The 27,434-nt window shown below is 49.6% G+C and overlaps 9 protein-coding genes across 9 annotated transcripts; 5 read left to right on the top strand and 4 right to left on the bottom strand.

Moving 5' to 3' along the window:
• Positions 1–122: 122 nt before the first annotated feature.
• On the top strand, positions 123–1,613 carry FMAN_01024 (putative 26S proteasome regulatory subunit YTA3; the record flags this gene model as incomplete). Its single annotated transcript, XM_041830108.1, has 4 exons — positions 123–125; positions 190–281; positions 338–452; positions 501–1,613. 4 exons carry the CDS (start codon positions 123–125, stop codon positions 1,611–1,613), a joined length of 1,323 nt encoding a protein of 440 aa, XP_041676359.1.
• Positions 1,614–2,071: 458 nt separating this feature from the next.
• FMAN_01023 (uncharacterized protein) lies at positions 2,072–2,758 on the bottom strand (the record flags this gene model as incomplete). Its single annotated transcript, XM_041830097.1, has 1 exon — positions 2,072–2,758. The coding sequence occupies one exon, from the start codon at positions 2,756–2,758 to the stop codon at positions 2,072–2,074; it is 687 nt and encodes a 228-aa protein (XP_041676358.1).
• A 1,082-nt stretch (positions 2,759–3,840) lies between these two features.
• FMAN_01022 (putative ubiquinol-cytochrome-c reductase cytochrome c1 precursor) lies at positions 3,841–5,145 on the bottom strand (the record flags this gene model as incomplete). Its single annotated transcript, XM_041830086.1, has 4 exons — positions 3,841–4,513; positions 4,571–4,633; positions 4,764–4,921; positions 5,071–5,145. 4 exons carry the CDS (start codon positions 5,143–5,145, stop codon positions 3,841–3,843), a joined length of 969 nt encoding a protein of 322 aa, XP_041676357.1.
• Positions 5,146–5,917: 772 nt separating this feature from the next.
• FMAN_01021 (putative ran GTPase activating protein 1) lies at positions 5,918–7,232 on the top strand (the record flags this gene model as incomplete). The annotated part of the gene is made up of 2 exons (XM_041830075.1): positions 5,918–6,109; positions 6,168–7,232. The coding sequence occupies 2 exons, from the start codon at positions 5,918–5,920 to the stop codon at positions 7,230–7,232; spliced, it is 1,257 nt and encodes a 418-aa protein (XP_041676356.1).
• Positions 7,233–7,957: 725 nt separating this feature from the next.
• Positions 7,958–8,734, bottom strand: FMAN_01020 (uncharacterized protein; the record flags this gene model as incomplete). Its single annotated transcript, XM_041830064.1, has 1 exon — positions 7,958–8,734. The coding sequence occupies one exon, from the start codon at positions 8,732–8,734 to the stop codon at positions 7,958–7,960; it is 777 nt and encodes a 258-aa protein (XP_041676355.1).
• Positions 8,735–11,024: 2,290 nt separating this feature from the next.
• On the top strand, positions 11,025–12,044 carry FMAN_01019 (putative 20S proteasome subunit C1; the record flags this gene model as incomplete). Its single annotated transcript, XM_041830052.1, has 3 exons — positions 11,025–11,027; positions 11,117–11,341; positions 11,394–12,044. The coding sequence occupies 3 exons, from the start codon at positions 11,025–11,027 to the stop codon at positions 12,042–12,044; spliced, it is 879 nt and encodes a 292-aa protein (XP_041676354.1).
• Positions 12,045–12,202: 158 nt separating this feature from the next.
• FMAN_01018 (putative DNA polymerase V) lies at positions 12,203–15,218 on the bottom strand (the record flags this gene model as incomplete). The annotated part of the gene is made up of 2 exons (XM_041830041.1): positions 12,203–14,259; positions 14,306–15,218. 2 exons carry the CDS (start codon positions 15,216–15,218, stop codon positions 12,203–12,205), a joined length of 2,970 nt encoding a protein of 989 aa, XP_041676353.1.
• Positions 15,219–18,143: 2,925 nt separating this feature from the next.
• Positions 18,144–21,593, top strand: FMAN_01017 (uncharacterized protein; the record flags this gene model as incomplete). The annotated part of the gene is made up of 1 exon (XM_041830030.1): positions 18,144–21,593. One exon carries the CDS (start codon positions 18,144–18,146, stop codon positions 21,591–21,593), a length of 3,450 nt encoding a protein of 1,149 aa, XP_041676352.1.
• A 3,197-nt stretch (positions 21,594–24,790) lies between these two features.
• On the top strand, positions 24,791–27,149 carry FMAN_01016 (uncharacterized protein; the record flags this gene model as incomplete). Its single annotated transcript, XM_041830019.1, has 2 exons — positions 24,791–26,681; positions 26,737–27,149. The coding sequence occupies 2 exons, from the start codon at positions 24,791–24,793 to the stop codon at positions 27,147–27,149; spliced, it is 2,304 nt and encodes a 767-aa protein (XP_041676351.1).
• Between the last annotated feature and the right edge of the window lie 285 nt (positions 27,150–27,434).

Genomic DNA, 27,434 nt, shown 5'->3' with positions numbered 1-27,434 from the left:
ACAGCAGCAACAATTCGACTCTCTTTGATCATAGTTTATCCACCAGTGTCCTCGTAAATACAGAACCCTCAAATCAGACCCCTGAAACACTATTATACGATTGGAGAGCCGCGGTCCTCATCATGGTCAGTCTCATTGCAGGCATACAAGCTTAGTTGTGTCCTATCCCGTACTGACAGCCAACAACAGCCTTCCGCAACCGGCTCCAACTGGGAGAAGTACCAGAAGAACTTTGCCGACGATGAGGTAGAAGAGAAGAAGATTACACCTCTAACGGACGAGTACGAATGCCTTCCTGCAAATGAGAGTGCTATTAGTCCGCTAACACCAGCGCCAGGGATATTCAGGTTCTCAAGACCTACGGCGCCGCGCCTTACGGTACATCTATCAAGAAGCTCGAGAAGCAGATCAAGGAGAAGCAACAAAGTGTCGATGAGAAGATCGGCGTAAAGGTTGGGCGGGAATTCTGCGAATGTAGAACAGGCTTCTAACATCAATAGGAATCCGACACAGGACTCGCGCCTCCCCATCTATGGGATGTGGCCGCCGACCGTCAGCGAATGTCTGAAGAGCAACCTTTCCAGGTGGCACGTTGCACGAAAATCATAGCTGACGAGAAGGGCGACGAGGCCAAGAGCAAATATGTGATCAACGTCAAGCAAATCGCAAAATTCGTTGTCCAGCTTGGAGAGCGCGTCAGTCCTACCGACATCGAAGAAGGGATGCGCGTGGGTGTCGATAGGAACAAGTACCAAATTATGCTTCCCCTACCGCCCAAAATCGATGCGAGCGTTACGATGATGACGGTGGAGGAGAAGCCCGATGTCACCTACGGCGATGTTGGTGGTTGTAAGGAGCAGGTTGAGAAGCTACGGGAAGTTGTCGAAATGCCTCTACTGTCTCCTGAGCGCTTTGTCAACCTCGGTATTGATCCCCCCAAGGGAGCCCTGCTCTACGGTCCTCCTGGAACCGGAAAGACCCTCTGTGCCCGAGCTGTTGCCAACCGAACAGACGCCACCTTTATCCGAGTTATTGGTAGTGAGCTGGTTCAGAAATATGTCGGCGAGGGCGCAAGGATGGTTCGAGAGCTCTTCGAGATGGCCCGTACAAAGAAGGCATGCATCATTTTCTTCGACGAGATCGACGCCATTGGTGGTGCTCGATTTGACGATGGTGCTGGTGGAGACAACGAAGTTCAGCGAACTATGCTTGAGCTTATTACGCAGCTTGACGGTTTCGATGCTCGTGGAAACATCAAGGTCATGTTTGCCACCAACAGACCCTCTACATTGGATCCTGCGCTCATGCGACCCGGCCGTATCGATCGAAAGATCGAGTTCTCACTGCCTGACCTCGAGGGCCGTGCTAACATTTTGCGCATCCACGCTAAATCCATGTCGGTCGAGCGAGACATCCGGTGGGAGCTCATCTCTCGTCTCTGCCCCAACGCAACGGGTGCTGAGCTGCGTAGTGTTTGCACTGAGGCCGGCATGTATGCCATTCGCGCAAGGAGAAAGGTTGCATCCGAGAAGGACTTCCTCAGTGCAGTTGACAAGGTCATCAAGGGTAACCTTAAGTTCAACTCGACGGCGACGTATATGCAGTACAACTAGACATACTCACCATAAGGCAAGGTGTATTTTAATGCGGTGTATGAATACAGGGCAATTGGATGGCGGGAATATAGACGTCACAATGAACAAATTGCTTCTATAAGCATGCCCGAAAGTCAATTAATTGCATTGATGACTTGGTTTGTGATGCTCCCGATGCCATGTTGATATCTGCAGAATCTATCTACTGTGAAATTACGCTGTGGTTCATTTGCAATCCGAAGGCCATAAAACAAGACCATCAAGGTCCTGGAAAACCGAAACACCGTTCCCGTGATATGCCCATGAACGCTAACGTGCTATATGAGTCCATTCCCGTACCATCCAAAGAGCAGATCCGTCGCTCAAAATACCCTGCAGAACTACCTTACCTAAGGCAGATGTATGCGCCCAGCTTAAGCCCGAGAAAACCATCATTATTCGTCCACAAAGCCCCGTAATTTCATGCATGTTCCGACTCATGAGCCTTCCATCCGGGAGAAGCAGCCCAAGCATGCGACGTCTCCTTCTGCTCCGCACTCAATACTGCACCGACTGCACACAACAGCCCGGTGTCCAACAGCTTTCCATCCCTTGTCCTTTTGCCGGGTTCCGTTCTTCGTATCGTTCTGTTCTTGTTGTTGTCTATCATCAACATCATCCATGTCGAACGACCTGGAGAGTACTTCTTGTTCCGAGACACCAGAGCCACCATCTAGATTCCAACCATGGCATTCTCTAATACAAATGAAGCAAGTGCGCTCGCCACATCCATCGCAATTGGCAAAGGAGTCGAGATCAGATTTCTTGGTTGGTTTGCGGTGGCAGATGTTACAGGGAACAAGCAGAGAGCCTGTCACTCGAGATATGGCAAAGGCAGGCTGCACCGGCAGCATCTTAAGTTGCGATGAGCGCCGTCGGCGGTGGGGCGTATTGAAAGAGAAACCGGAAGGGTTGAGGCCGTCGGTAACGTGAATATCGTCGCCGGTAATACGGGTTCGCTTTGAGACTGGAAGTACCTTTCGTAAGGCTGAGTCCGGCCGTTGGTCGAGGATATAATAGTCCTTGGCCTCCTCTGAAGGGTATAGAGACAATCTGGACTGCTCATTGTCGACGCTCCATCGTCGCTTACGTCCTGCGTGGGCGTCTTCTCCAACGAAGGGCATTGTGGTGTGGTCCTTGCCAGGACTTATCAAGTATGTGCAGCGAGGCAAATTTGAGTATGGCAGCGGAACAAGTGTTGGTAAGATTTGACACGGAGCAAAACGCTATTGAAGTATCCCAGCGGCACTAGAAGAAAGGCGAACAAGACGACAATCGAGTATGAGGGCGTGGAGGTGAGAGGAGGAGGTTGAGAACCAAATAGGATTGAAGGGGAGTGGTTAAGAGGAGCAACAGTGACTGGTCAACTTAGTAGGGTACCTAAAGAAGGCACCTGCTGTAACCTGGCGCCTGGTAGTGAAAAGTGGTTCCTGTTTGGTTAATGGGTGGAGGTTGAATGTTACTAGCTGATTATCGTCCAATGATAAGGGAGGAGGCCTGTATCAACCTTGGACGTTGAGTGAACAAACCACTGGAACCATTCACGCATTTAACGGTTTGATATGAATGGCAGCATATTTTAACGGCTTGTCGTAAATGATTGCCAAGTTGAAGCATTGAAGCTAGTGAGGCTACAATCAGAGATAGCATGGATAAGTAGATATTTATGTAATATTTATATTTCAAGCTAATAACACAAACTGAGAGTCCCTCGATGAAAGGCATTTGAAGGTATCCTGATGAGCCCGAGACAAGACCTCCCAGATACCAATCGTCATCCTTGGTGTATTGATAATGACATATGAGTTGGTTGTCTTGCTGAAGTCCGTTCTACATAAAAAAGTATGAGATATAAGTCTGGGGTGGGGTTGAACGGTGCCAAAGTAAACTTAACCAAGGCTTGTGATGAGAACGCAATGAACTCGGGTTGTTCAGATCAGGACATTGAATCATATATAACAAGCATTGAAGGTAGGGAAAGTGGCGGCCACGAGTACAGAGAGCTTTCACATTTTTACCACCCGTCACCCCTTCATATTTCCCAGTGTAGTTTGTCGAATAAGGTATTGAAAACGATTCATCTGATTTACACTCTAACATCCACCTTTCCTTCCACGACCAGGCTTCTTTTCTACCCGCCACCGCCGACAAAGGAGCTGCTCTAGGGGCGACTAGTATACAAATGAGACTTTGAGATGTTGCCCCTTTAGCGGCGGACCTTGACCTCCTTGGGGGGATCGTAGGCGATCTTTCGAGACTTCAACCAAGCCCACTTGTATCGCTTCACCCAGACACTGACAGCCCACAGAGAGGCAGAGACGACAAGAACCTTCATACCCATTCGCTTGCGGTCATCCATCTCGGGCTCGGCAGCCCAGTTGAGGAACTCGACAACATCCTTGGCCATCTGAGAGGTGGTGGCGGGGGTACCATCCTCGTACTCAACGAGACCGTCGTAAAGGACACGGGCCATGGCGATACCGGTACCGGGGAAGTAAGGGTTGAAGTTCATGCCGGGAGCGACCTGAACACCAGCAGGGGGCTCTTCAGGGTAGCCGGTGAGCAAGCTGAAGATGTAGTCACAGCCACCGTGTCGGGCCTTGATGATAAGAGACAGATCCGGGGGGAGAGCACCATTGTTGGCAAATCGAGCAGCCTCCTCGTTCTTGTAAGGAGGCAGCATGTAATCGGCCAGCTTTCCGGGGCGCATCTGGATCTCGCCCTGCTCATCGGGCTCACCGGGGTACTCGTTCTCCTCGGCAAGGGCCTTGGCCTCGTCAACGGTCAAGACGGAGCCGACGAGAGTTCGGTAGGGGATTCGGCTGAGGGAGTGGCAGGACTGGCAGACCTCCTGATAAACCTGGAAACCACGGCGGAGACTATGAGGGGGTCAGTAATTCGACACGGCGTGTTCTACAGGATCGGCGGCAGCTTACGCCTGGTGGTCGAAGGTCTTGAACCACTTGTTGTGAACCCAAGGGTACTTGGTAGCGTGAAGTCTATATGGGCACTGTTAGCAATTGGTGATGCAATAACAGTGCGGATCATCGATAGCCAGCATTTATGCCTCATCACCCAAATTGAGATGATGCAGAAACACGACCATCAACAACCGAAAGTATCACGTACCCCTCTTCGGCGGGAGTCATAGCAAAGGCAACAGGTCCGTAAAGGTGATAGTACCAGGCCATGGAGCCGAGGGCGAGGGTAGTCGAGGCGGCGGCAGCCAGATTCAATCGGGTGGCAGAGGCATCGCTGGCGGCGCTGGAGCTCGAGGAAGCGGCACGCTGGGAAGAAAATGGGGTCAGCAATCGTGTACATGCAATTGAGGCGCATTCAGTTGCGATTGGCGTGGCTGCGGCGTGTCGAGGTTCGTGGTTGTGATCTCTCGGCAAACGGGAAGCTCGCTGGCAGAGGTGGTAGGATCGTGCCATACCTTGGTGACAGCAGAAGGGCCGTTCCGGAGGCCATTGAAGGTGCGCGTCGAGCGCAAACACGACCTGGCAAGCATTGTGGGCGAGCTATACCGTCGCTGGTGCGATCGATTATGAGACGGCGAGATGGGGAGGTCGTTCTCGGAGTCGGAGGACAAAAGGGCTCAAGCAGAGATCATTAGCAGCATCAGACAAAATCCTATCGAGCGTTCCAATAAGCCGGCTCTGATTGGATGCGGGTCGGATCAATGTCACGTGTTCGACCACTCTGGCCTTGCTCGGCTGAGCGGCCAGGTGACTTCCGATGAGTGAGTGTTCCAAATTTTTCCGACTCCCGGGTTGAAGTCGGGTTCGGTTTGGTTTGGTCCATGGATACTAACAGCGAACAGTAGAAACAATAGTTAGTGTGTAATAAGGTAGTTCTTACAGGTATGACAGTTGTAACTATGAGATCTTACGGAAGCAGGCTATGGCCATTTGTATCATGTTTCAATTCATTGAGCCATCTCCAAATGATGATTGCATGAGATATCTGAGTGATACCTATGTACATATATTCCCGTCTGTTCATTAGACTCCCTCATCGACAAGCGGCTTCGAGATCTGCTGCCCATGGCAATGGGAAATTACATAAAAAAGTTAGGAAATGCTCTAAACCTGATCAAGAAGCCTAACTACTGCCTAATTCTGTCTGCTACCCCACCCCCACCTTGACTCGATTCATCTTCACACCAAACACCGGCGACATTCTTTTGTTTTTATTAAACCGACTTTTCCTTTCAGACTTGGTCGTCACCATCTTTGCTGTTCGATTCTGCGCGAATTCCTCTTTTCTCAATTTTCTATAGAATGGCTTCTTCCGATAAGATTTTTTCCCTCGAGGGAAAGGGCCTCAAGCTCGACACTGCTGAGGATCTCGAGCCTCATATTGCCCCTCTTCGATCTGCAGACGTCGAAGAAGTTCGTATTTTGGGCAACACTCTGGGTGTTGGCGCCTGTAAGCTTCTTGGTGAGGTTCTTGCGACCAAGAAGAACCTGAGAGTGCGTCAAACATCACCTCTCCCTGGCTGCTATGACTTACCAATGCACTTCTCTCCAGGTCGCAAACTTCGCCGATATCTTCACTGGCCGACTCCTGAGCGAGATCCCTGACGCCATCTCTTCGCTACTCACCTCCGTCCTCAACCTTCCCAAGCTCAACACTGTCAACTTGAATGACAATGCCTTTGGTTTGAACGTCCAAGCGCCTCTCGTGGCCTTCCTAGCCGCCCATGTGCCACTGCAGCACCTTTACCTGAACAACAACGGCATGGGCCCTCACGCTGGTATCCTCATCGCTGATGCGCTCTCCGAGCTTCACGCCAAGAAGGAGGCTGCCCGAAAGGAAGGAAAGGAAGTTCCCGATCTCGAGACTGTTATCTGCGGCCGAAACCGATTGGAGAATGGAAGTATGACGGCGTGGGCAAAGGCCTACAAGCTGCACAACAAGATCAAAGTGATCAAGATGGTTCAGAACGGTATTCGACAAGAAGGTATCTCCCACCTTCTCGCCGAGGGTCTCAGTCACGCTTCCAAACTCGAGGTCCTCGACCTGCAGGACAACACCTTCACCGTCACTGGGGCCCGAGCTCTGTCAAAGGTTGTTGCCAACTGGACCTCACTCCAGGAGTTGGGAGTTGGTGACTCCCTACTTGGTGCCAAGGGTGGTGTCCTCGTAGCAGACGCTCTGGCCAAGGGCAAGAATGCTAAACTTGAGACCCTGCGCCTGCAATACAACGAAATCACATCCAAGGGTATCAAGGCCTTCGCCACTGCCGCCAAGGATGGTCTTCCTGCGTTGAAGCGAATTGAAATCAACGGCAACATTCTCACAGAGGACGACGAGTCGATTCCCGTCCTTCAGGAGCTTCTCGAGGAGCGCAAGGAGAAGTTTGGTGGCGATATTGTCAACGAGGATGAATGGGGTGTTGACGAGCTGGAGGACCTTGAGGAGCCAGACAGTGACGCGGAGGAAGAGGAAGAGGAGGAAGAGGAGATTGAGCCTGAGGACCGAGCCGAGAAGTTGATCAAGGAGGCTGAGGAGGCCCAAGAGGAACCCGTTATTCCTGTCAAGGACAAGGAGGTGGACGAGTTGGCAAAGAAGCTCGAGAAGACTGGAATTTAAACATGGATATAGATGAACTGCACGATGATGACCATTCACTTCACAAGGCGTGAATGGAATTTGATACCCCTTTACAATAACTTGGACAGCCAGAATAAATATATGGACGTGACTTGTTATTCATAAACCAGCAGTTTTAGGAGTTCGAAAACATGCAGTGTTTATCAAAAAGCTTTTTTTATTGATTCTTGCTGGATACATGGTGGTTGAGTGCCTGGTCTAGATATACTGCTAGGAAGTATATATGAAATATCACGGTCAGGGAGCACATTGAGTGAGTTGCAGCCCCGGAAGGCAGGTGTCGAAAGGGACAACGTACCTTTGGCGAACAAAACTGCCTCCCTTGCATATACTCTCTCTAGGTAGAACTAGTTGTTAGCATACACTGCAAGTACTTGATGAGGGCGATACTGGGAGAGGGAGCAAAATGATTTGCAAAAAGAAAAACGAAAGTTCCACCAACGCCGCCTTATCCACTCCCCTTTGGAAGCCAGTCTCTCACGATAAACTCATCCAGCAACCTGATAACCATACTAAGCAACAAAACCTAAACAGTGACCAACAGCCCATGGCTCTATCAACAGATCCCTTTCCTGTACGCACATTGGCGTATAAGTTGTCCACCTTATATGATATCCCATCGCCATCCCGAGCTTCTATGTAGATTGACTGTTGAACGTCTGGTCATACTATTCCGCTGCTCGGCTTGGATAGACGATATTTATTTACATAACATCCATAGTGTCCACCTCCGGTGCTCGGAATCCTTGGTAAGCACCGTACTGAGTTGCCATCTCCAGCAACTGCTGTTCGCGAGCATAGTCCGGACCCATGTAGACAGGGTCTGTGGCGTGTGAGTAGAGACCGTAGGTGCTCCTGGGCTGGCTGTCCCGGGCCTCTCGTTCACGCTCTCTGCGCATCAACTCCTCGTAGCCAGAAGTCATGTATGGTTCGACCTCAGGCTCTGAGTTACGAACCCACCTACCATCAACTGCTTGAACTTGGGTACCATCCAGACTCATGACTTGTTGCTGCTGGTTCAGTCGTTCGTAACGCAAGCGGGCAAGTTGCTCCTCATGTTCCACAGTGGTGCTACTCCAGGCGAGAGCTGGGATGTCGCCACCGTTTCCGGGAGGGCAAATGTTCCAAAGCTCAATAAGTCTCTCTTGCTGAGAAGGCTCGGCAACTTTGAATAGCTGAAGTTGTGAAGGCGTCAGAGTAGCTGGATCAACGCCGTGGTGTTGCAATATAGCTTCAACACTGGGCCCTTGCGTCTGGGGTGGCTCTGAAGCACGGCGAGGGACGTCTTGGTGTTGAGCTGCTTGAGATATGTGTGCAGAGTGGGTGTAGTGAACTGAAGTATACACAATGGGCTCAGCATGATCGGCCTTGGGCTCTTGTTGTGGTGCAGGGGCAGGCTCGGGAATTGGGTTGAAGCTGAGGTTACGGGCCAGGAGAGCAGCAAGCTCATCCTGTTGCATGGTGGACGGAGAAAATGACATGGTTGGTTCTATTGTTCCTGAGGGTTGTTAGCAGTTGATGCATAATATTGAGTTCAAGGGTAGTTGCCGAATACCAACTGTGGTGCGGGTTTATGTATCAGCTGGAAGAGCACGAGGAGCTGTTGCTTTATGGTTTGATATCAGAATAAAGAGGCGACGACTGTAGCTTTTGGGTTCGTCTGCCTATTTCAGTTCGATGCCTTTTGAGGAAGCCTGGTTGAGATAGAAACGGATTCGAAATGAAGCGATATACGGAGGTGTTTCGGGGTCATGCGTAATGCAGATGAAGAAAGGAACAGGAGGATACCCTTGTTCTTTGTTATATTTGGAAGCTAAGCTAAGCTTTTTGACGAGTAGTCAAAGGAAAGCAGATAAGGTCAATAGAGAAAGAAAGAGATATATGTATGAACAAAAGGTTGAGTCAAGAAAGAGAGGTTCGTCTCTTGTTCTTTGGCTCAACAGACCCTTGATTAGGCCTTGACTTGGAGGGGCTTGTCTAAGAGCGGTGGACCGTTGGGTCGAGTTGCAGGGACCGCACGGGGAAGGGAAGTGAGTTGTGAGTGGGGAGACACGAACGCCTGAGAGGATCTTTTGGGGGTTCTTTATGCAGTTTTCAAGTGATATGATGGTATCTTTGAGGAGCAGAGGCGCTCTATGATGCTTATTCGGGTTAAAATAAAGGCGAGCGTTGTTAATGTGAAGAATCAAGAGGGTTCTCAAGAGTGATGGAAGCGCGGGGGATAAAAATACATGGAGGGGTAGGTACCTATGAAACGTGGGACAGCTCAGTGGGACACACACCTGCCAATTCATTTGCTCAGGCACCCTTCTCAGGTCATGACGCAGTACCTAAAGACACAACTAACAGAGGCACATGATGGGCTCTATGACAACATCCACTTCCATTCACCACCAAGCACTAAACTTAACGCTCTTGGTGCATCACTTGTTCTGCTGATCTTCGCTCCCAGGTAATATTGCTCTCAGATGTCTTTACTCTGTTCGAGGTATCAACAATTCATTCACTGGCCTCATTCAGGCATTCACAGGAGGATTTGCACTCCTTCCAACTCCAAGAGCTTCAAACCCTGGTCTTATTGACCTTGTGCCACCCAATAAGCCTGTGCCACAAGGTGACCGTAACACACTAATTACTGTCCATATGCTCTAGCTTAACGCCGACATGGTCGTCTGTTACAACTGCATTCCGTTTCCGAATCATCTCCTTTGACGTGGTTCACTCAGTTTCGCCACGTTCTCAATCATTCTGGGCCGTGCATGTCATTCTGTGAATCAACATATACCTGGGCAGCATGAGATGGAAATCTCCGGATCTTCCCACCACCCTAATCTGCTCTCTAGGCTCCAACAAAAATGAGACTCACCGCCAGCTACAAAGCATATACCCCTAAGGTTTTATAGTGGTGTTTTTTTTGGTCCTCAACTGTTGACGCTATGAGCTCTTACCTGTCTTGGTAACAGACCTGCAAACTTGACGGCGTGCTTAACTTGAGTCTCGATGCTAGCCTGGTCACACATTCTCCCTTAGTCTTTCAAAGCGTCAAAGTTGCGGGGGACAGAAACTATATGAGGTATTAAAAGTATCCACGAGTGATATGTATGACTGGTATCAGAGGAGTGTCGTGGAAGAAACATCATGCTATAATCAAGCATCATGCTACCAGTATGTCGATGCAGTCCCAAGACCTGGTCTAGGGGAGGGAAAAAAAACTCAAGAACTTGATCCTAAATAATAGAAAGACTTAGGTAAATTAGCCTAAGCTTGGGGGACTCTTTACTGAGTTTATTTTATTATTTTAGTACCCTCTTCTAAAGTCTTATGTTTTCTTGCTTCCCAAGGACTGGTCCATGCGATCCGTGGATGTCTGATGTGCAGTTTGCCGGTTCTAGACTCCAAATCCATGAAAGGTCTCCTCCTGCAGGGGAGATCGATGCACACGGGAGGAGCTAGAGGGATCCGCCACTCCCGCTTTCACAGCCACGTGTGTGCCAGCTCTCAAGGCTGAGCTGAAATGTGGCGTACGAAGCGTGGCACTCAGTCGTGGCGCATATCTTTTACACCTCAGGCATCAGTTCTCCAGCCTTGCAGGTAGGTACCATACCTCAGATGCAACACGCAGCTCCAGGCTGCCTGGGTGAAGGAAGCTCCAAGTCAACACCGTCGCAGATATCTCGACAACACAGCTCCCCTCCACATCACCAATTCTCACCCCATCTTTTCTTGCCTTTCGGATCACGCTATTTCTCTTGATCAGAACATTCAGACATCATGGTAAGCTAATCCCTACAACCGCTCAAGCCTGATTGTCGTCATTGGAAGACAGCTTCAAGTGCTGACCTACCTTGTCTTTCACATTATAGACATCGATAGGCACGGGTTATGATTTGCTCAACTCCATCTTCTCTCCTGATGGACGCAACTTCCAGGTCGAATACGCAGTCAAGGCAGTAGAGAATGGCGGTACCTCGATCGGTATTCGAGCTAAGGATGGTGTTGTCCTGGCTATCGAGAAGGTCGTTTCATCCAAGCTCTTAAAACCCGGTGCCAACAAGCGTATTGCAACCATCGATAGCCATGTCGGAGCTGTATGTAGAACTACCTGCTCTGGCTAGGATGAGCTTGTACTAATCTCACCAGGTATCTTCTGGTATGGTCCCTGATGGACGTCACTTCGTTGATCGCGCTCGCGACGAGGCCCAGAGCTGGCGACAGAACTTCAAGACCCCCATCCCCACATCCGATCTTGCCAGCCGCATGGGTGGCTACCTTCAGGCCTACACCATGTACGGATCAGTTCGACCATTTGGCATCACCGCTATCGTGGGCGGCTACGATACTCCCGAAGAGACCCCTGTCGATGGAGAGGTTGGCTCAGGACCCAAGGTTGGCGCCGGTGGCAAGGTCGAGGGCAAGCACGGCGGTCCTTTCCTTTACATGATCGAGCCCAGTGGTATGTACTGGGGTTACTACGGAGCGGCTACAGGCAAGGGTCGACAGGCTGCCAAGGCCGAGTTGGAGAAGCTTGACCTACCCGCTGGTAACATTACCCTAGAGGAAGCTGTGAAGCAGGCTGCACGCATCATCTACATTGCGCAGAAGGACAACAAGGATAAGGATTTTGAGTTGGAGATGACCTGGATCAGTGGGCCTGACGGCCCTACCAAGGGACGACATGTTGAGGTGCCAAAGGAGCTACGGGAAGAGGCTGAACGATTAGCAAAGGCTGAGGACGATGATGATGACGACGATGAGGATGAGGATGCAGAGGATGACAAGATGGAGGATTAGGCGAGTTATGCTAAGAAAAATCAAAGCACCTGTACTATCACGATGACGATGACGAGCTCATAGAATTTAATTTCATCTGCAGGCATCCGATTCACTCTGAGGGTGACTGGTTTCGATTCATGCCATCTGTCTAAGAGGGAATTATGTCTATTAGGGTATCAGTTCCGAGCTTGCTGCAATGCATTTCGGTACCAGTCTTGCCAGTCATCGAGGAAAGACGACTGCAACTTTGTGTTCTGAGAGTAGCAGCTCGCTTGTGTCTTGGCATAAATAACAACGACATCCTCCATCTTGGTCTTGTCGGCAGTGATAAGGGCCGACACCACGATGAGGCTCGCCGTACTGGCCGCTTTTGCGTAAGCATGCGAGTCATTCTGACCGGCAGCCTTATGAATCTCGCGTAATAAGTCTAGCATGTCATCAGGTTCGAGAATCTGGACCTCTTGGGAGTCATTGGTGGCCTGCCTTTGACTCTTTCGGAAGTTAGAGATGGCCTTTTTCTGGTACTTTCGATAGTTAGAGATGACCTTGCTCGCACGGTCAGCTAGGGATTTGGTGCTGGTTGCTCGCATACAATCAAGCAGGGGTAAGAGGAGAGAAAATGATAGAGCGTTGCAGCGCTCATTGCGAACGTAGATGTCGAGCAAATCAAGAATTCGGTTCTTGAAATTGAGAACCGATTGCTTGGCCTTCTTCTTCAGCTTCTTGGAGCTGTTTGAGGGGTCTTGAATGCGTGGCTTGATAGTTGCTGCGAGCTGCTCGTCGATGGCGAACATTTCAGAGTCAGACATATCACCCTCAGATTCTGATGACGCGGCATCAACGTCCTTGTCGAGTCGATGGCTGTTGAGGATCTTCTCGAGTTCGTTGTCCAAGTCCTCAGGTCTGTCGAATTCGCCTTTGCTATTTGGTCCATCTTCGTCCTCGTCCTCGTCCTCGTCTTCTTCTTCTTCTTTCCCGCTTTCATCGTCCGCCTCCTTGATATCAATGAATTCGACATCAGAATCAATCTCGATATCCGAGTCATCCTCCTCATCAGCATCTGTTCCTTCTTCGTCCTCATCCTCATCGACCTCCATCTCATCGTCCCCATTGCTGAACAGTTCCTTTTCGCCCTTGGTATTCTCGCCAGATGTGAGGGGACCGGTCAAGAGCTCCAAACCTGCAGCAGAGATGTGTGGTGTGAATGTCCCAAATACTTGCTGCGTAACTTGCCTCATGAGAGATGAAGGCTGCACGACCATTGACAACAACATTTCGATGAGAGCCACGGAGGTGTCGCCATTGTCATTCGCGAACTTGCCCTCCTTCCAATCACCAGAGTGTTGGCTAAGTAACTCGAGGTCTTCCATAGCATCAGGCTCGGCATTATAGACCCGCAAGACAGCTACGGCATGCAACAATGCGATACTTCCAAAGAGGCCTTTGTTCGTGTCGTCTGACTTGCTATGCTTGCGCAGCTTCTCCATCCTTGATAGCGCCTGTTGGACAGCCGTTTTAAGCTCTTCGGACAAAACCATCGAGCCGATGTCTAAGGAAGATACAACATGACATACGGAATCGCAGCTCTCTATTCTTCCACTGGCCTTGGCCAAGACTGATGCAAGAGAAGTCCGGTACATCTCGCGGACAGTCTCCGTTAGGATATCCGCGGGGATGCCTGTGGTTTGGTAGTATGCCAGTCGGGAGAGCTCTAGCGAGACACTAGAGAAGGTTTTCTCTGGGAACGGCACGTTCTCAGGTGAGCTGCACATACTGCCAACTTCTGACAGATAACGAACATGGGCTCGGAGTAAGGCTGAAGCCTCACCCTTGCCTACCTGAGCAATCGTGTCGATTGGTTTTCGGATGATTTTGCTTATGGTCTTGCCAGTGGATTCAGATACGTTCTTCAAAAGTTTGTGGACAGTCTTGGTATTTGTTCTTTCGTCAAAGTGATAGACTCCATTATTGCCTAGGAGGCACTTGAGAATGGGAATAAGTGTCTGTTTGTGATTTGAGGTCGTCGACTCGATCACTGTTAGAGTCTTGGTCGCTGCTCTGTACAGATATCTCTCCCTCCGCGAAACTTGATTCATGAGGCAGGACATGAAGTTTTTGCTGAAGAGCACTTCAATGTGATCACTTAGATCAACAAAGCCTTGGAGCATCTTTTGGAACACCAGAAACCCTCTGAATTTCTGGCCATCCGTGGCACGTTGCGAGAAAAGGGAGTCTAGTAATGTCAGCAGCCGCTATGCAAAGAATTTCATATGACTCACCATCTACGACACGAGTCCAGAAGCGCTTAAACACTTCGAGTCCACTTTGTCCCGCATTGACGAAGTAGTCCAGGATGACGCTCCACGCTGGGTGCAGTATAGGATTCCAGCCAGCAAGCTTGATCTGCTGGCTGGGTTCCACGTCGTCCAGGCCAGAATCCTTTAGGCTTTCTCGCAGAATCGCAACGAGATCGCCAATCGTGGTCTTGTCAAAGGGTACCTGCCAATACTTGACCTTGAGACCGGGGAATCTAGTCTGCGCAAAGACCCAGACAGCGACTCCCTCCGGTGTCTTTGCTACATTCGCTTCATCGAGCTTGTTCAATGTGTCCAGTGCTTGCTGCGAGTTCATATGTTTCAAGGCGGCAAGGATGTGATGCCCGCACAACGGTTGCATCCACGGCTTCTTGCCAGACAGGTCCAGAATGAGCCGAAGGACCAGATGCCATCTCGTGATATTGGCGAACAAAATCCCGGATTCGATGAAAGCGAAAAGTCCGAACAGGCGGCCAAACAAGATGTCCCTCTCTTCCTGCCCAGAAATGCTGCCGCCGCCGCTCGCTTTGGTGTTCTTGGTAAGTAACTGAAGGATTTCACCAAAGCCGAGGTTGGGGAATCTAGTCTGGGCAAGATTTGCTTCTCCAAAGAGGGCTTTGAGGATATTTGTGAGTACTAAACTGAATCCGAGGCGCGAGGCATGACGGCCACTAGCGAGAGCGCGCAGGATTCGTCGATCCAGCTGCTGTTGAAGAACGGTCTCAGAGACATCAGGTGCGAGCAAAGCAAGCACAATCCGAGCTGCTGCTGGGTTGCTTTCGGCCGGATCTTCACTGCCTAGTAAATCAAACTCGCGAGCTTGGTGTTTTCGTTGCTCGCGGGTCGGGACATCGGAAAATATTAAATCATGCGACATGATGAAATAAATGTCGTCGTACCTTTCAAAACCCGACCTGCCGACCAAAAAAAAAAAAAAAAAGGCATGTTGTTGATTGAAATGTGGGTCCTTGAGGTGGGTGACTAAGCTAAATTGGTCTAAACTTTACCTGTAGATCCTAAAAATGACAAAAAAAATTAGGTAAATTAGCATAAGTTTATTAGGATAACTTTACTAAGTTTTGTATACATCTTGCGAAGCTTTATATGCTAAGTTTGTATACATTTTGCTAAGTTTATTCTAATATCTGATATCATGTTCTGATATTTTCTTGCTACCTGAGGACTGCTCAAGTTTAGCTTTACAACTACTATTGCTGGGCTGCTTTCGGCCGGATCTTCGCTCCCCAGCAAATCATACTCACAAGCTTGATGTGTCACAAAGACTGCCGAGTCTATACGTATGGTGTCTGGGCACACTCTTCCTCTCACGAAATCACCTCTTCAAACACCTTCAAAAGCCCTGTCTTGGCCAGTAGAGTCGCCGTCAAAGGGAGCTAGTCCTCCGAGACTTCCGCCAGGAACAATGGAGAGATTATTATTTTCCCAAGATTCTGACGTCACATTTGGGTCATCGTCTAACTATTGCCGGGCTTGCTCTAGACTGTCGCTTTCAGCCTTAAAGGGAGGGTTGCCCAGCCTATGCGATCCACCACCAAGACAACGAGACTACGATAATGCCACAAAGTTAGGCAGGTGAAACGCTCACATTTAAACTCTGCGGGTCTGTCAGTCTATCGGGAGAGGCTGTAGGGGTAAAAGATTTACAAAGTTTTATTAGTGATTAGTTCCTAAGATATTAAAAAAAGGTTATATCTATGTAATAAAATATCTTTATTTACTATTAAAGATCTTAAGATAAAGATCTCTTGAAGTATTATATTGATTGCTTAATTATGTATCCCTCTCATCAGAAGTATTAGTTCGATATTGGATATTTCTTACCACCGTAACCTATACCCTCACCTTGTCTTGAGTACCTACTAGAGGTATGCATATACGGAATCAAGGGTAAATAAAGCGGAATTAACTGCGATACAACTGGTAGGATCCACCCCAAAGCAACCGGTCATGCAATGCATCGACTGTAATCTACCTATGATCTCCAACATTTGTCAGGCCCTGACAGGCTCATGCATGCACAGCACCGGGGAGGCTGTGTTTTGTAGCGACTTTTTAGTCTCAGCCTTGAGGGAAAGTGGAAAAACCAACCTTGTACAAGAAGAACTGAAGCATGCCAGCTCAATTTTTCGAAATGGATGCCTGGAATGTAGGAGGGTCGGGCAACAAGCAAGGCTGTTTATACGGAAACTTGTGTCTTGTTACTGAGACAAGTCTCAGATCGGCAGTGACATGGAGGAAACCCTACAGGGCTGGTGAGAGTCGCTGGTGTGACACGACACGTAGAGACTGTTCGACTGTTTACAATCAAGTTAATAGCTGTGCGTCTTCCAAGTCGAACAACGACCGGCAGCTCCGCAGTACCCATCAGCATCACATACATTGATACTCGAACTGCAAACTCAGAAATAGGAAAATGCCTTGAGACTTGTCTTCAAGTTCCTGAATGGCCAAGCGATGGACGAGCTGGAACCAGGGTTCATGATGGGGCGTGGGGCTTGGTGAATGCGCCTTGGCAACAGAGCCCCCCCTCCCTCCCCCCATTGAGATTCGAGAATGCCTCGTCAAGATGGATGGGATACATAGCACGATAGAGGAATACCAGTATCCTGTAGTGCATGCCGGTGCTTGGCTCAAGTATCGCAGCATCAGACAATACCAAAATCCATAAACGTCAAACAACCGTTTCCCCGACGGCCCGCCTATTGGCGAACGAGTCTCCATCCGCAACCCTGCAGCTGGGCGCTCCTCCACTCCACATCCTCCTCCTCCAACAAATGCATCACACAAGCGCCAGATTAAAGAGACTGGCTAGACTGGGGACTAGGAACCAGGTCCAGGCTGTACTGTATGTCACGCCTGCGCATAAAACGCCCCTCGTTCTGTTCTGGACCCTAGACTACATGTATCTGTTGTACCAACTAACTACCGTACGATCTTACCGCCTTCGTCTGGATTTCCCTTAACCCAAGACTGAACTGATCAAACCTCACTTCTGTAGGGTTCTGCCACAATCTGTACTTGTCTGCCCTCCGGTCTGCCTTTGGCTGCACTTTGACCTGCCCCTGGACGGCCGCCAACTTGGCTGTACCATTTTGTCTCCATTTCAATCGCGAACCCCTCCCGCTATCATATCACAACCAACAGCTTACAGTAGCACACCTTGCTTGCATCTAGTTAATCAGCAAAGCGCGAAGCTGCCCCGTTTTGGACAGTTGACCACTTCAGTCCTGCCTTGATCCGCACACCACAATCCCACGTCGATCTTACTACTACATCTTTCGCATTCGATACCTGAACTCTGGAGCTGTTGCTTGTCGCATTCGATACACTGGGCTAACTATAGCATCTGGCATACTGAGTAGTTAGGTGCTGTGCTTTTTTAGCTGCGGTACTAAGCAGGCACCCCTAAGCGCTCTTTGATCCGCTTTCGCGCGCGACGCCGCGTTCCAACTTCAGCCCTCTCCCCCTCCTCTCTCTTCTCTTTCACAATTCTTGATCAAGGGATACTACACTGCAACCCTTCGCTCCTTGTTCTCAAATCTCCCGATCGACTCTGTTTTCCACTTCTCATGAGGCGTAACGACCCCTGGGATCTCACCGGCATTTCTTCTGTAGCTCCGATTGTTCCTCTGCACTTGAGCCGATCCACTTCACTCCATTGCTGTATCACCTCGAAGGCTATGTTCGCTAGCCTGTGATCTGACTCCGGGAGCTCGCCCAGTCAAGCAAGGTCCACCTGTTGCATATATACTTCAGCTCCTCCCTGCACTTGATCGCAACCATGGCTTCGACATTTGATGTACCACCTTCCAGTCTTCATGACAAGGATAATCAACCCTTCCCTACCTCGAACCAGCAAGCACCAACCTCAGCCTTCAACTCGAATCAACTTCCTACCACACTGTCGCGTGTGGATAGCGACTCACTCTCCCCTATCAACTACCTCGAGACACCCGATTCCACCTCAAGCTTGAGTCACTACCAAGCAAGTGACTTCAGCGACTTAGACGACGACCCTTTCTTTGGTGCCGACTTCAACGCTGATGGAGGTGCTCCCAACTTCCTAGAACAGGACTTGAATGGACTGGACCAGTCCTTTACTCCAGGCCTTATGCCAGATAAAGACGTGGACTCTGGCACCTATCCATTGACGCCCGAGCAGACGGCATCTGTTCATGCTACACCACCTCAGGGTGATCTCTCATACGCTATCAAAGGATCTGCACCATCAGCACTCCCCAATTGTATCTCGCCCCAAGAGATTCAAAAACGATTCAACCCTCACCCAATTAACACACAAACGTCTGAGTTGACGCCAAGTCACAGTAGTAGCTGCCAATCTAGTGAGGACGGGCTTGCACCAGGTATCGCTACCATGACGAGCCCTCGTGTTACTGTCTCCATGTGGGGCAACCATGATGAGACTCCCGTTCATACCTCTGTTGAGCGCAGTTTTGAAGACAGCCCCACCACAGTTCGCGGAGGTTTTGAATATGCCGGAGATTTGATATCTTCCGGAGACAACTCATCTGCCCGTGACTCTGCTGGCAGATGGCAGCAGAACCCGTTAACAGGCCAATCTGGTCTTGACCCCAACAGCCGCCCCTCTGATGAAGTGCCAAGCATCAATGAGCTCGCAACTCGTCGAGATGACGACGAACGTAAAGAGATGGTGGGTGATTGGCTGGCCGACAAGATGAACGACCTCTCAGTGAAGCCAGACGACAACTCACGAGACCAAATCAACGAACTGGACAGCCAACGAGACGATCCACACGACCGTGTGATTCCATTTGGCCGGGAGACTGAGAATAAGTTCGTTCCCGGCCAGACCTACTACCGTGACCAGGGCGAAATGAACCAACAAGACCGCGACATCATTGCTGCTAACCGTAACTGGGCGGACGCACCTATGTTCCCTGGTATCAGCCGTGGAGAGCCGGGAAGAAATCAACCTGAGTCGTCAGCTGCTGCCATGGAGAGATTCGAGAGAATGTATCGTGATACTGATTCTATTCTTTCGAGAGCAGCAACGTGGGGAACCCGTCGGCGAAGTCTCCCTAGTGTCTTCGATCTTGATATGACCGACGGCACCAGTGGTGGCATTCTGAAGAAGCTCTCAAGCAGTCGAGAGAGCAGGTCAAGCAAACCGGGAAGCCTCCTAAGAGATCTTCGAGGACTGGTGCGGCGACCCAGCGCGTCTCGTCTCAAGCGTACTCTCAGCAGTGGTAACGACGAGGAGAGCTTACCAAGCAGTGAAGGTAGAGGGAGCCAAGACTCGAAGCGTGATAGTATTTCCAAGCGAGGAGACAGCGTCTCTCACCTTGCACCACCAAACCGCATAGGTAGCTGGGGCAAGAAGCCCATGCCTTCTATCAACACAGCGATTGCTTCCATGGGGAGCAATATTGCATCCATTGGAACTACGCATGCTCGAAGCGGCTCTGTTAGTGGCAGCGGTACCCCTGGAGGTTCTATTACATCACCCAAGAGCCCCTTTAGTGGCCTTTCCGTGAAAAAGTCGATACGTCGCCCCCGAAGCAAATCCGAGCTTCCTAAAGCCACCCCGGTTGGCATGCAGACAGAAAGCCATCCCACTCTCGTATCGATGTGGAAGCGTGAGACGGGAGGCCCACCTGTAGCAGCCCTAGCCAAAGCAAAACATGCCGACTTGGATGATGATGATGACGACGACGACGATTTCAGCGATGAAGCTGATATGAGGACGAACCCCAACGTCATTGACAACATCACTCCCAATCTCGAAGGGTTCCAGCAACACATCATTGACCTGAACCCTGGCCTGGCGACTTCTAACACTTTTCTGGTTGACCGCATCGCATACCACCAGGTTCAGCGATACAAATACTTATTGAAGAACAAGGTTGCTCATATCGGCCTCGGTGCTGCATGCAACTCTGGAATAATGTGCGTCTCTAGAGGCGGCTCTGCTACCTTGTTGGACCAGAACAAGAACGTACGAGAGCTAGATCCTCTTTCGTCACCAAACGATGATGAGGATGGTTCTCCAGTTGAAGGTGCTATCAATACCGAGAGCTTCCCCCAAGATATTCCAATGCCCCCAACTTCTCACCTTCCAGCTGAGTTTGAGTGCCGGCTTTGCTTCGCTGCCAAGAAGTTCATGAAACCATCTGACTGGACTAAACACGTCCATGAAGATGTTCAGCCTTTTACTTGCACTTGGGACAAATGTCCCGGACCAAAGATGTTCAAACGCAAAGCCGATTGGGTACGACACGAAAACGAAGGACACAGGCAGCTTGAGTGGTGGACTTGCGATGTTGAAGCCTGTCATCACCAGTGTTATCGTCGTGATAATTTCCTTCAGCATCTTGTTCGAGAGCACAAGTACCCTGAGCCAAAGGTCAAGAGCAAAGCTGCCGTCAAGAAGGCGGGCGGCTCTGAGCCGACATGGCAAAAGGTTGAACAGTGTCACCACGAGACTACGAAGAAGCCACACGATGAGCCGTGCCGTTTCTGTGGAAAGACATTCCCGACATGGAAGAAATTGACGGTCCATCTGGCCAAGCATATGGAGCAAATATCATTGCCCGTACTCCGACTGGTAGATGCAAAAGCCAGTGAACTGAGCGCAGACACCGTTATTAGCCCAGTGCAGGACCCTCCGCCACGCAACATATTGACCACGCCTATTCAGACTAATATGCCGACGCAGTATCCCGTGGGGGGACAACACCAGCAGATTCCGCAGGCAACTCCACAGATCTATCAGAACCACAACCAGAACCAAATGGCGTATCCTGTGATGCCAACGGAGGCCTACCACCACCAACAGCAGCAGCAAGGATTCTACACTGACCAGTATACCAACGCCAGCAACGCTCCCCATAACTTTCCCTCGACACACGCAGAGATGGGAATGCATCCGATGAACAACCAGAGCTTTAATACTGCACCCATGCAGGAAATGGTTGCGAGCAGTGCTGGCTACCAGCAAAATGCCTTTATGATGCCAAATAGTGGGCTGGAGACATATAATCAAATGAACCCCCTAGGGCTTCAAAGCCATGCAATGCCCATGGGACAAATGGGACCGATGGTGTATGATGGGATTACAGACCCTTCGAGTGGAAATGGGAGTCCTTTCAGTGGACAAGGATCCATGTCTCCTTACTCTCACTCTCCAAATCTGAATGCCAACAATGGTAACGGTATGTGGGGTGATAGACGCATGGCTGGATACCAGTAAGAACGGCCACTGTGCCGGCAGTTTGGATACCTATTCCTATTTATGAAGGCGCTTTGTGTTCTCGAAGCCACACACACACACATGGCACACTGTCTTGTTCAATTATGACTGAAAAAGGGGAGGATGAGAAAATGTGTTTTTGGATACCATGATGATTCTCACGGCAACGAATTTGTTTTGCAGGCGATAGCCTTGTTTCTTTTTTTGTTCTTCCTGAATGAATAGACTAGGTAGGGCTTGCTGTTTGGTCCACGGTGTTGTGTTGAAGGATGGATGTGCTGGAGTGGAGTGACCGATATTGCGGTATTATGAAATAAGAAGAGAAGGGAGGGGAGGGAGGGAGGGATTGGAACAGGACGCGGCGTCTGGATACAGCACTTATGAATGCAAATAGTCTCTCTAACGTCTCTGATCTGCATCTTGGCATTTCTAAATATACCAGATATATGCATCTTTCTTGGTCAAGATGGAGGCTCAGCGGAGGCCGCCCTTCGCGTGAGCAAAGTGCTTACGAGTCCCTGGGTCTGGTAGTCCGCATCCAGCAGGGTAAAAGATGGAGCGAGTGCAAAGCTAAGCTTTTGGATTCAAAAAGGAGTGCAGGGTGCCGAGGAACGTGGCTTGGGGGATCAAGGGCCAACACATGATGTGGAGAATCTTGAATAATAGTCGAGCACCATAGATGGATATCGGTACATGTTATAATGCACTAAGTGTTTGAGATTGATGGCGTCAAGATGCTTCTCATTTCCACGGCAATAGGACAAGGAGGATTCGAGAATCCAATTTACCGCCCTTTCGCTCCGTACTGTTCCTTGATGAGCTTGATTCCCTTATCTTTTGTTTCTCTCTTAATTTAATTTATTGCGCCGCTTGATGGGAAGCAATTGCCATCGTCAGGGATTCAATGCTAGTAGCTGGGATACTCGGATTACCGAGATTTGCAATGGCCTGGTCGCGTGAAAGATCCAGGCTCGGCAGGAAAACGATGGATTAGGCTTGTTAGATTATGGGAAGCTGTTTCTATCTATGGTATAGAAATGTAATAACTTGGCGGTGATTGCGCTGGGGAGGCTATATTGGTGGTTCATCAAAGATCCATGGAGTAGCAGATTGAGGTCAATGCTTCTTGCTAAAAGGTCACCGTCTTTGAACTTGTGAATTAGTGACGACGATCATGAATTCAAGATTGTGTAAACTTTCTGCTTCGTGTGACCTGAGTTAGTGATGACATTTTACGAGACGATTGAGTTTTGGGTCGTGTGTTAGTCAATACATAAAACGTAGTGTCCCTTAGCCACGGGACACTCTGAGACGTGATTTGTGTGGAAAGTCACACCTGCAGAGCTGAGCGGATGAAGGGTGAAGCGATGGATTGTTTAACGTTTGTAGAACGCAGGCTATGCCTTGCACTTTGTACACACTTGTGCATACAGAGTAGTCAGTGAGGACATGAAGCTTGGACAGTCATGATATGAGATGGTTAATAACAAATCCTGGCCAGAAGAATCAAAGGGTGTCCACTGTGATTGTTGGTTATGCAAATATTGGGTCCAGTCTAGTAAATGATCGATCTTTGTCTGCTGAGCCGCGAGATAGTAGGAGGTGTTTATGGATCAGCAGTGATAATTGTGTTCTGTTGTGGTCTGTTTGTGTATGTGTATGTATAGGAGGCTGACGATGGTGGAGATATTTGACTACCTACCTACCTACCTAGGTAGTACCTCTATTATTAGTTCTCAGCTCATCATCCTCAGTGATTCAGTCCAAGAACTGCCCCAAGAGCTGTGAAAACTCCTCATTACACGATTTTGCTTCTAGACACACGATGGATGCATATTCATACGCATTTTCGTACATACACAAACCAGTTCTCATCAACCAAGTTTTTCGACCTCAACTGGCTGGTTTCAGAAGAAGCTGGGGTTGACGTTAGCTTGGCCCGAGACTGGTCAGCCACCCGCGAGGGAAACCCCTGCAGCAACAAGCTTGGCCTCCGTTAATTGTCCGTGATTGGTCAAGCCGTCGACGAACCACCAAAATACCCCCCTGGCCCCTGGGCATGGCGGTCTCAGGGGTTCAGCTTCTTTTCAGTGTATGGGCCGATGGAAGAGGAAGTGGATGGGATCCGTCTCATGGATGATTCAAATTGCCCACTGAGGATTGTGATTTGGGGACTTTGGAGGGGACCCTGGACGCTAAAGAGCTGGATAGACTCCTGGCGTGAGGCTCTGTAGAGCACTTTCTCCCCCAATAGGTACCATCTGGAAGCCGTGGTCCAGGGCGTCGCTTCAACCTCGTCACCCCCTTCTTTTCCACTCCAAACCTTGCATCTCCTTGGCTTCCTTGCTCGTCTCGTTCATCCTTTCTCCTCTTGGGGCTTTCTCCTCTTTTTTTTGCTCGCATCTTTGCCTTTTACTGTACTCGTCTCCCTGTTGACTTTTGAATCTAGTCCTTCCCTCTTCTCCCTCTTCCTACTCTCATCGTCTCATATCTCTCTGTTTGTTGCGTTATAACCTCGAATAAACAAGAAGCGTCTCTGTTTTTCTTTCCAACTCTCTCACACTCTCTATTGTATTGTTTTGTCAACTATCTGATTTTGCCGTCCGTACAAGGACATGCTGCTTCCCTTGCGGCATTGTCGACTACTAGCCTCTCATTTCAGCGTCACATAGACAGGAAACCACCAAGCCAACTACACACAACCACCAAAATTAGACTCGACGACGACCTCATCACGTCTCCAAAACAGGCTCTGGTCTCACGACACGAAACACCCTCGAACGACTTTAACGCCGGCACGTTGGACATTCACGGGTTTTCAGGCAATTCGTTGCCCCTTATCTTCTCTTCTTTCCAGGTTGATCCTCGGCCTACTTCTGTGCGCGTGCTTGCACTGCTTTGCCGACACCTTTGAGATATCTTTTTGATCTCGGACATTCATTGTTCTCTTTTTTCCATATTGCTTTTCTATCCTCATATTTCATTCGTCGTCTCTTGATACCATTCCTTAAAGTCTTGCTCCGTCAAACGAATTCCAACTATTCCTCGGTCTTTTCTACTCTATATCCCATCCGTCTTTGGATATATCGGCATACCTATTCACGAAAGAAACTTCAAGCTGATTCCTCGATCAATCCCGAACGAGCCACGAATTTCCCGTATTTCTGTAGTATCATCTTGCACGACATACACTCAATATGATCCGCCTTCACTCTAACTGGAGTGCCTGGAAGGTGGCCGTAACGGCCGCGACCCTTGTCACCGGGGTTCTTGGTGACAACATTCTCAAGACATCTGGTGTTGCTGACTGCGGTTCAGAGCCCGGTATCAGCATTGACAAGTTGGATATTAGTTACGACAACGACAAACAAACTGTTACTTTCGATGTTGCAGGCACCAGTGACAAGCAGCGAAATGTCTCGGCCATCCTCGAAGTCAACGCATATGGCCGCAAGGTCTACGAGAATTCAATCAACCCCTGCAGCAAAGACACTCCCATCCCACAGCTCTGCCCTCTCCCCGACAAGCATTTCGCTGCCGCTGGAAGTCAAAAGATAGACTCGGAGTGGGCCAACAAAGTTCCTTCCATTGCTTTCCAGGTTCCTGATATCTCAGCTCAAGCAACTCTCCGACTCATGTCAGTCGACAATCCCGAAGAGCAGGTTGCGTGTTTCCAGGCTCAGGTCGGCAATGGAAAGACGGCCTCGGTTCCCGCAGTCACTTATCTTTCTGTCGGTGTTGTTGGCGCCGCCCTTCTCGTCTCGGGTGCATCCGCAGCTTCGTCCGCCCTTAGTGGTACTGCGGGCGCTGGACATGGCGGTGCTCCTAGTCCAAGCTTTGCCGAGACTCTCGGATGGTTTCAGGGTATGGCCATGAATGGCATGCTTTCAGTGGACTACCCCCCTGTCTACCGCAGCTTTGTCAAGAACTTCGGCTTCTCAGCCGGCATCATCCCATGGGAGTCACTACAGAAGTCTATCGATAACTTCCGTAACATGACCGGAGGTGATCTCACCAACGACAGCTTCGACGTGCTCAGAAATGCTACACTGGTCTTCTCCGATAACTCTACTAGCCCTCCCGAGGATCACTCTTATAAGGTTAAGCGCGCTTTCAACACCTTTGAGTCCTTGGCCAACCTGGCCATCCGTGGCGTTGAGACTTCAGTGGGAGATGCGTCGGAGACTGAAGGTGGGCAAAGCCTCAAGAACCAGACCCTCTCGGTTGCTGGAATCTCGGCCTACGTTCAGCAGTATAGTGTTCCCAAGTCCAACACTTTCATGACGGTTCTGCTCGTTGTCGCCATCATCATCGCGACCATCATTGTCAGTATTCTTCTCGTCAAGGCCATCCTCGAATTCTGGGCTCTGTTTGGCAGCTTTCCGCAATCTTTATCTGGATTCCGTGAGCATTACTGGGGTTCCATTGCCCGAACCATCACCCACCTAATTCTCGTCCTCTACGGTATCTGGGTATTGTATTGTGTGTTTCAGTTCACAGTGGGTGACTCATGGGTCGCACAGCTATTAGCTGGTGTCACGCTTGCAATCTTTACAGCTATCCTCGCTTGGTTTACTTGGAAAATCTTCAGTACAGTCAAGAAACTGAAGAGCACTGAGGGCAACGCTGATGCCTTGTACAACGACAAGGAGATTTGGGTCAAGTACTCTCTTTTCTATGAGTCCTACAAGAAAGACTACTGGTGGATCTTCATCCCCACAATAGTCTATCTCTTTGCCAAGGGCTGCACTCTCGCTGTTGGCGATGGCAATGGCATGGCTCAGACCATTGCTCAGCTCGTCGTTGAGTCCATTTTCTTGTGCCTCCTCGTCTGGACTCGACCTTTCGAGCGAAAGTCTAGCAACATCATTGGTATCGCCATCCAGACGGTTCGCGTCCTGTCTGTTGCTCTCATTCTTGTCTTTGTTCATGAGCTCAAGATTCCCCAGGACAGCAAGACAATCGCTGGTGTAGTCCTCATTGCAGTCCAGTCTGCTCTGACTGGTCTCTTGGTCATCCTCATCATTTGGAACGCGATCAATGTTCTCGTCAAGGAGAACCCACACCGCAAGCGAAGAAAGGAGATGGGTAAGTTGATTTGAAAAGCATAAGCCATTGAGGCATACACTGACAGATCTTGCAGAGAAAGCCAAGCGTGATATGGACACTCTCACACCTCTGGATGCCCGGAATTCTCTGCTCCTTGACCGCAAGGACAACAACAACATCTCCATGTTCGCCATGCCTGCTCCTCAAGAAAAGGTCTCGGGCCGATCCATGTACCCTGACCAATACAGGGACGCTGAGTCGGGATATCAACAACCACCACCGAACTACCTGTCTTCGAGCCCCCCTATGCAACGAAACCTCACCAACATGGAGCACAACAACGACTCTCAGTATCTGATGGACAACGCCGCACCCGTAGCGTGGACCAACCGAGACCCAAGTCCAGTGGGCATGGGAAGATACGACTCTGGAGATACCGGCTACAGCCCTCTCAACAGGCAACAAACATATGGGTATGGAAATGGAGGCGGTTATAGAGGATTTTGAGGAACAGCTGGCAACGGTTGAGTCTCACTGTCCATAATGCGGTTTACCTAGCATACTCGGATATGCTTGTACAGCTAACGCCATCTGGCCCTTATCTATTCGATATGATCTTTGGCTAGTTGTACAAAAAGAAAAAGACTATCAAAGCTTGGGTATCTCACGCTTACATTTTGGAGACGGAGTACAAAAGTACTCGAGGTTTACAGCGAAAGACTTTGTTTACTACGGAAGCGCATCAAATCATTCATTTTTGTCAATAGAACCTTTTAACTATGCAAACAGCAC

The sequence above is a fragment of the Fusarium mangiferae genome (genome assembly GCF_900044065.1).
Source record: "Fusarium mangiferae strain MRC7560 genome assembly, contig: FMAN_scaffold001, whole genome shotgun sequence".
Lineage (NCBI taxonomy): Eukaryota > Fungi > Ascomycota > Sordariomycetes > Hypocreales > Nectriaceae > Fusarium > Fusarium mangiferae.
The sequence above is the reverse complement of the archived record's forward strand: the minus strand, read 5'-3'. Positions and strand labels throughout refer to the sequence as shown.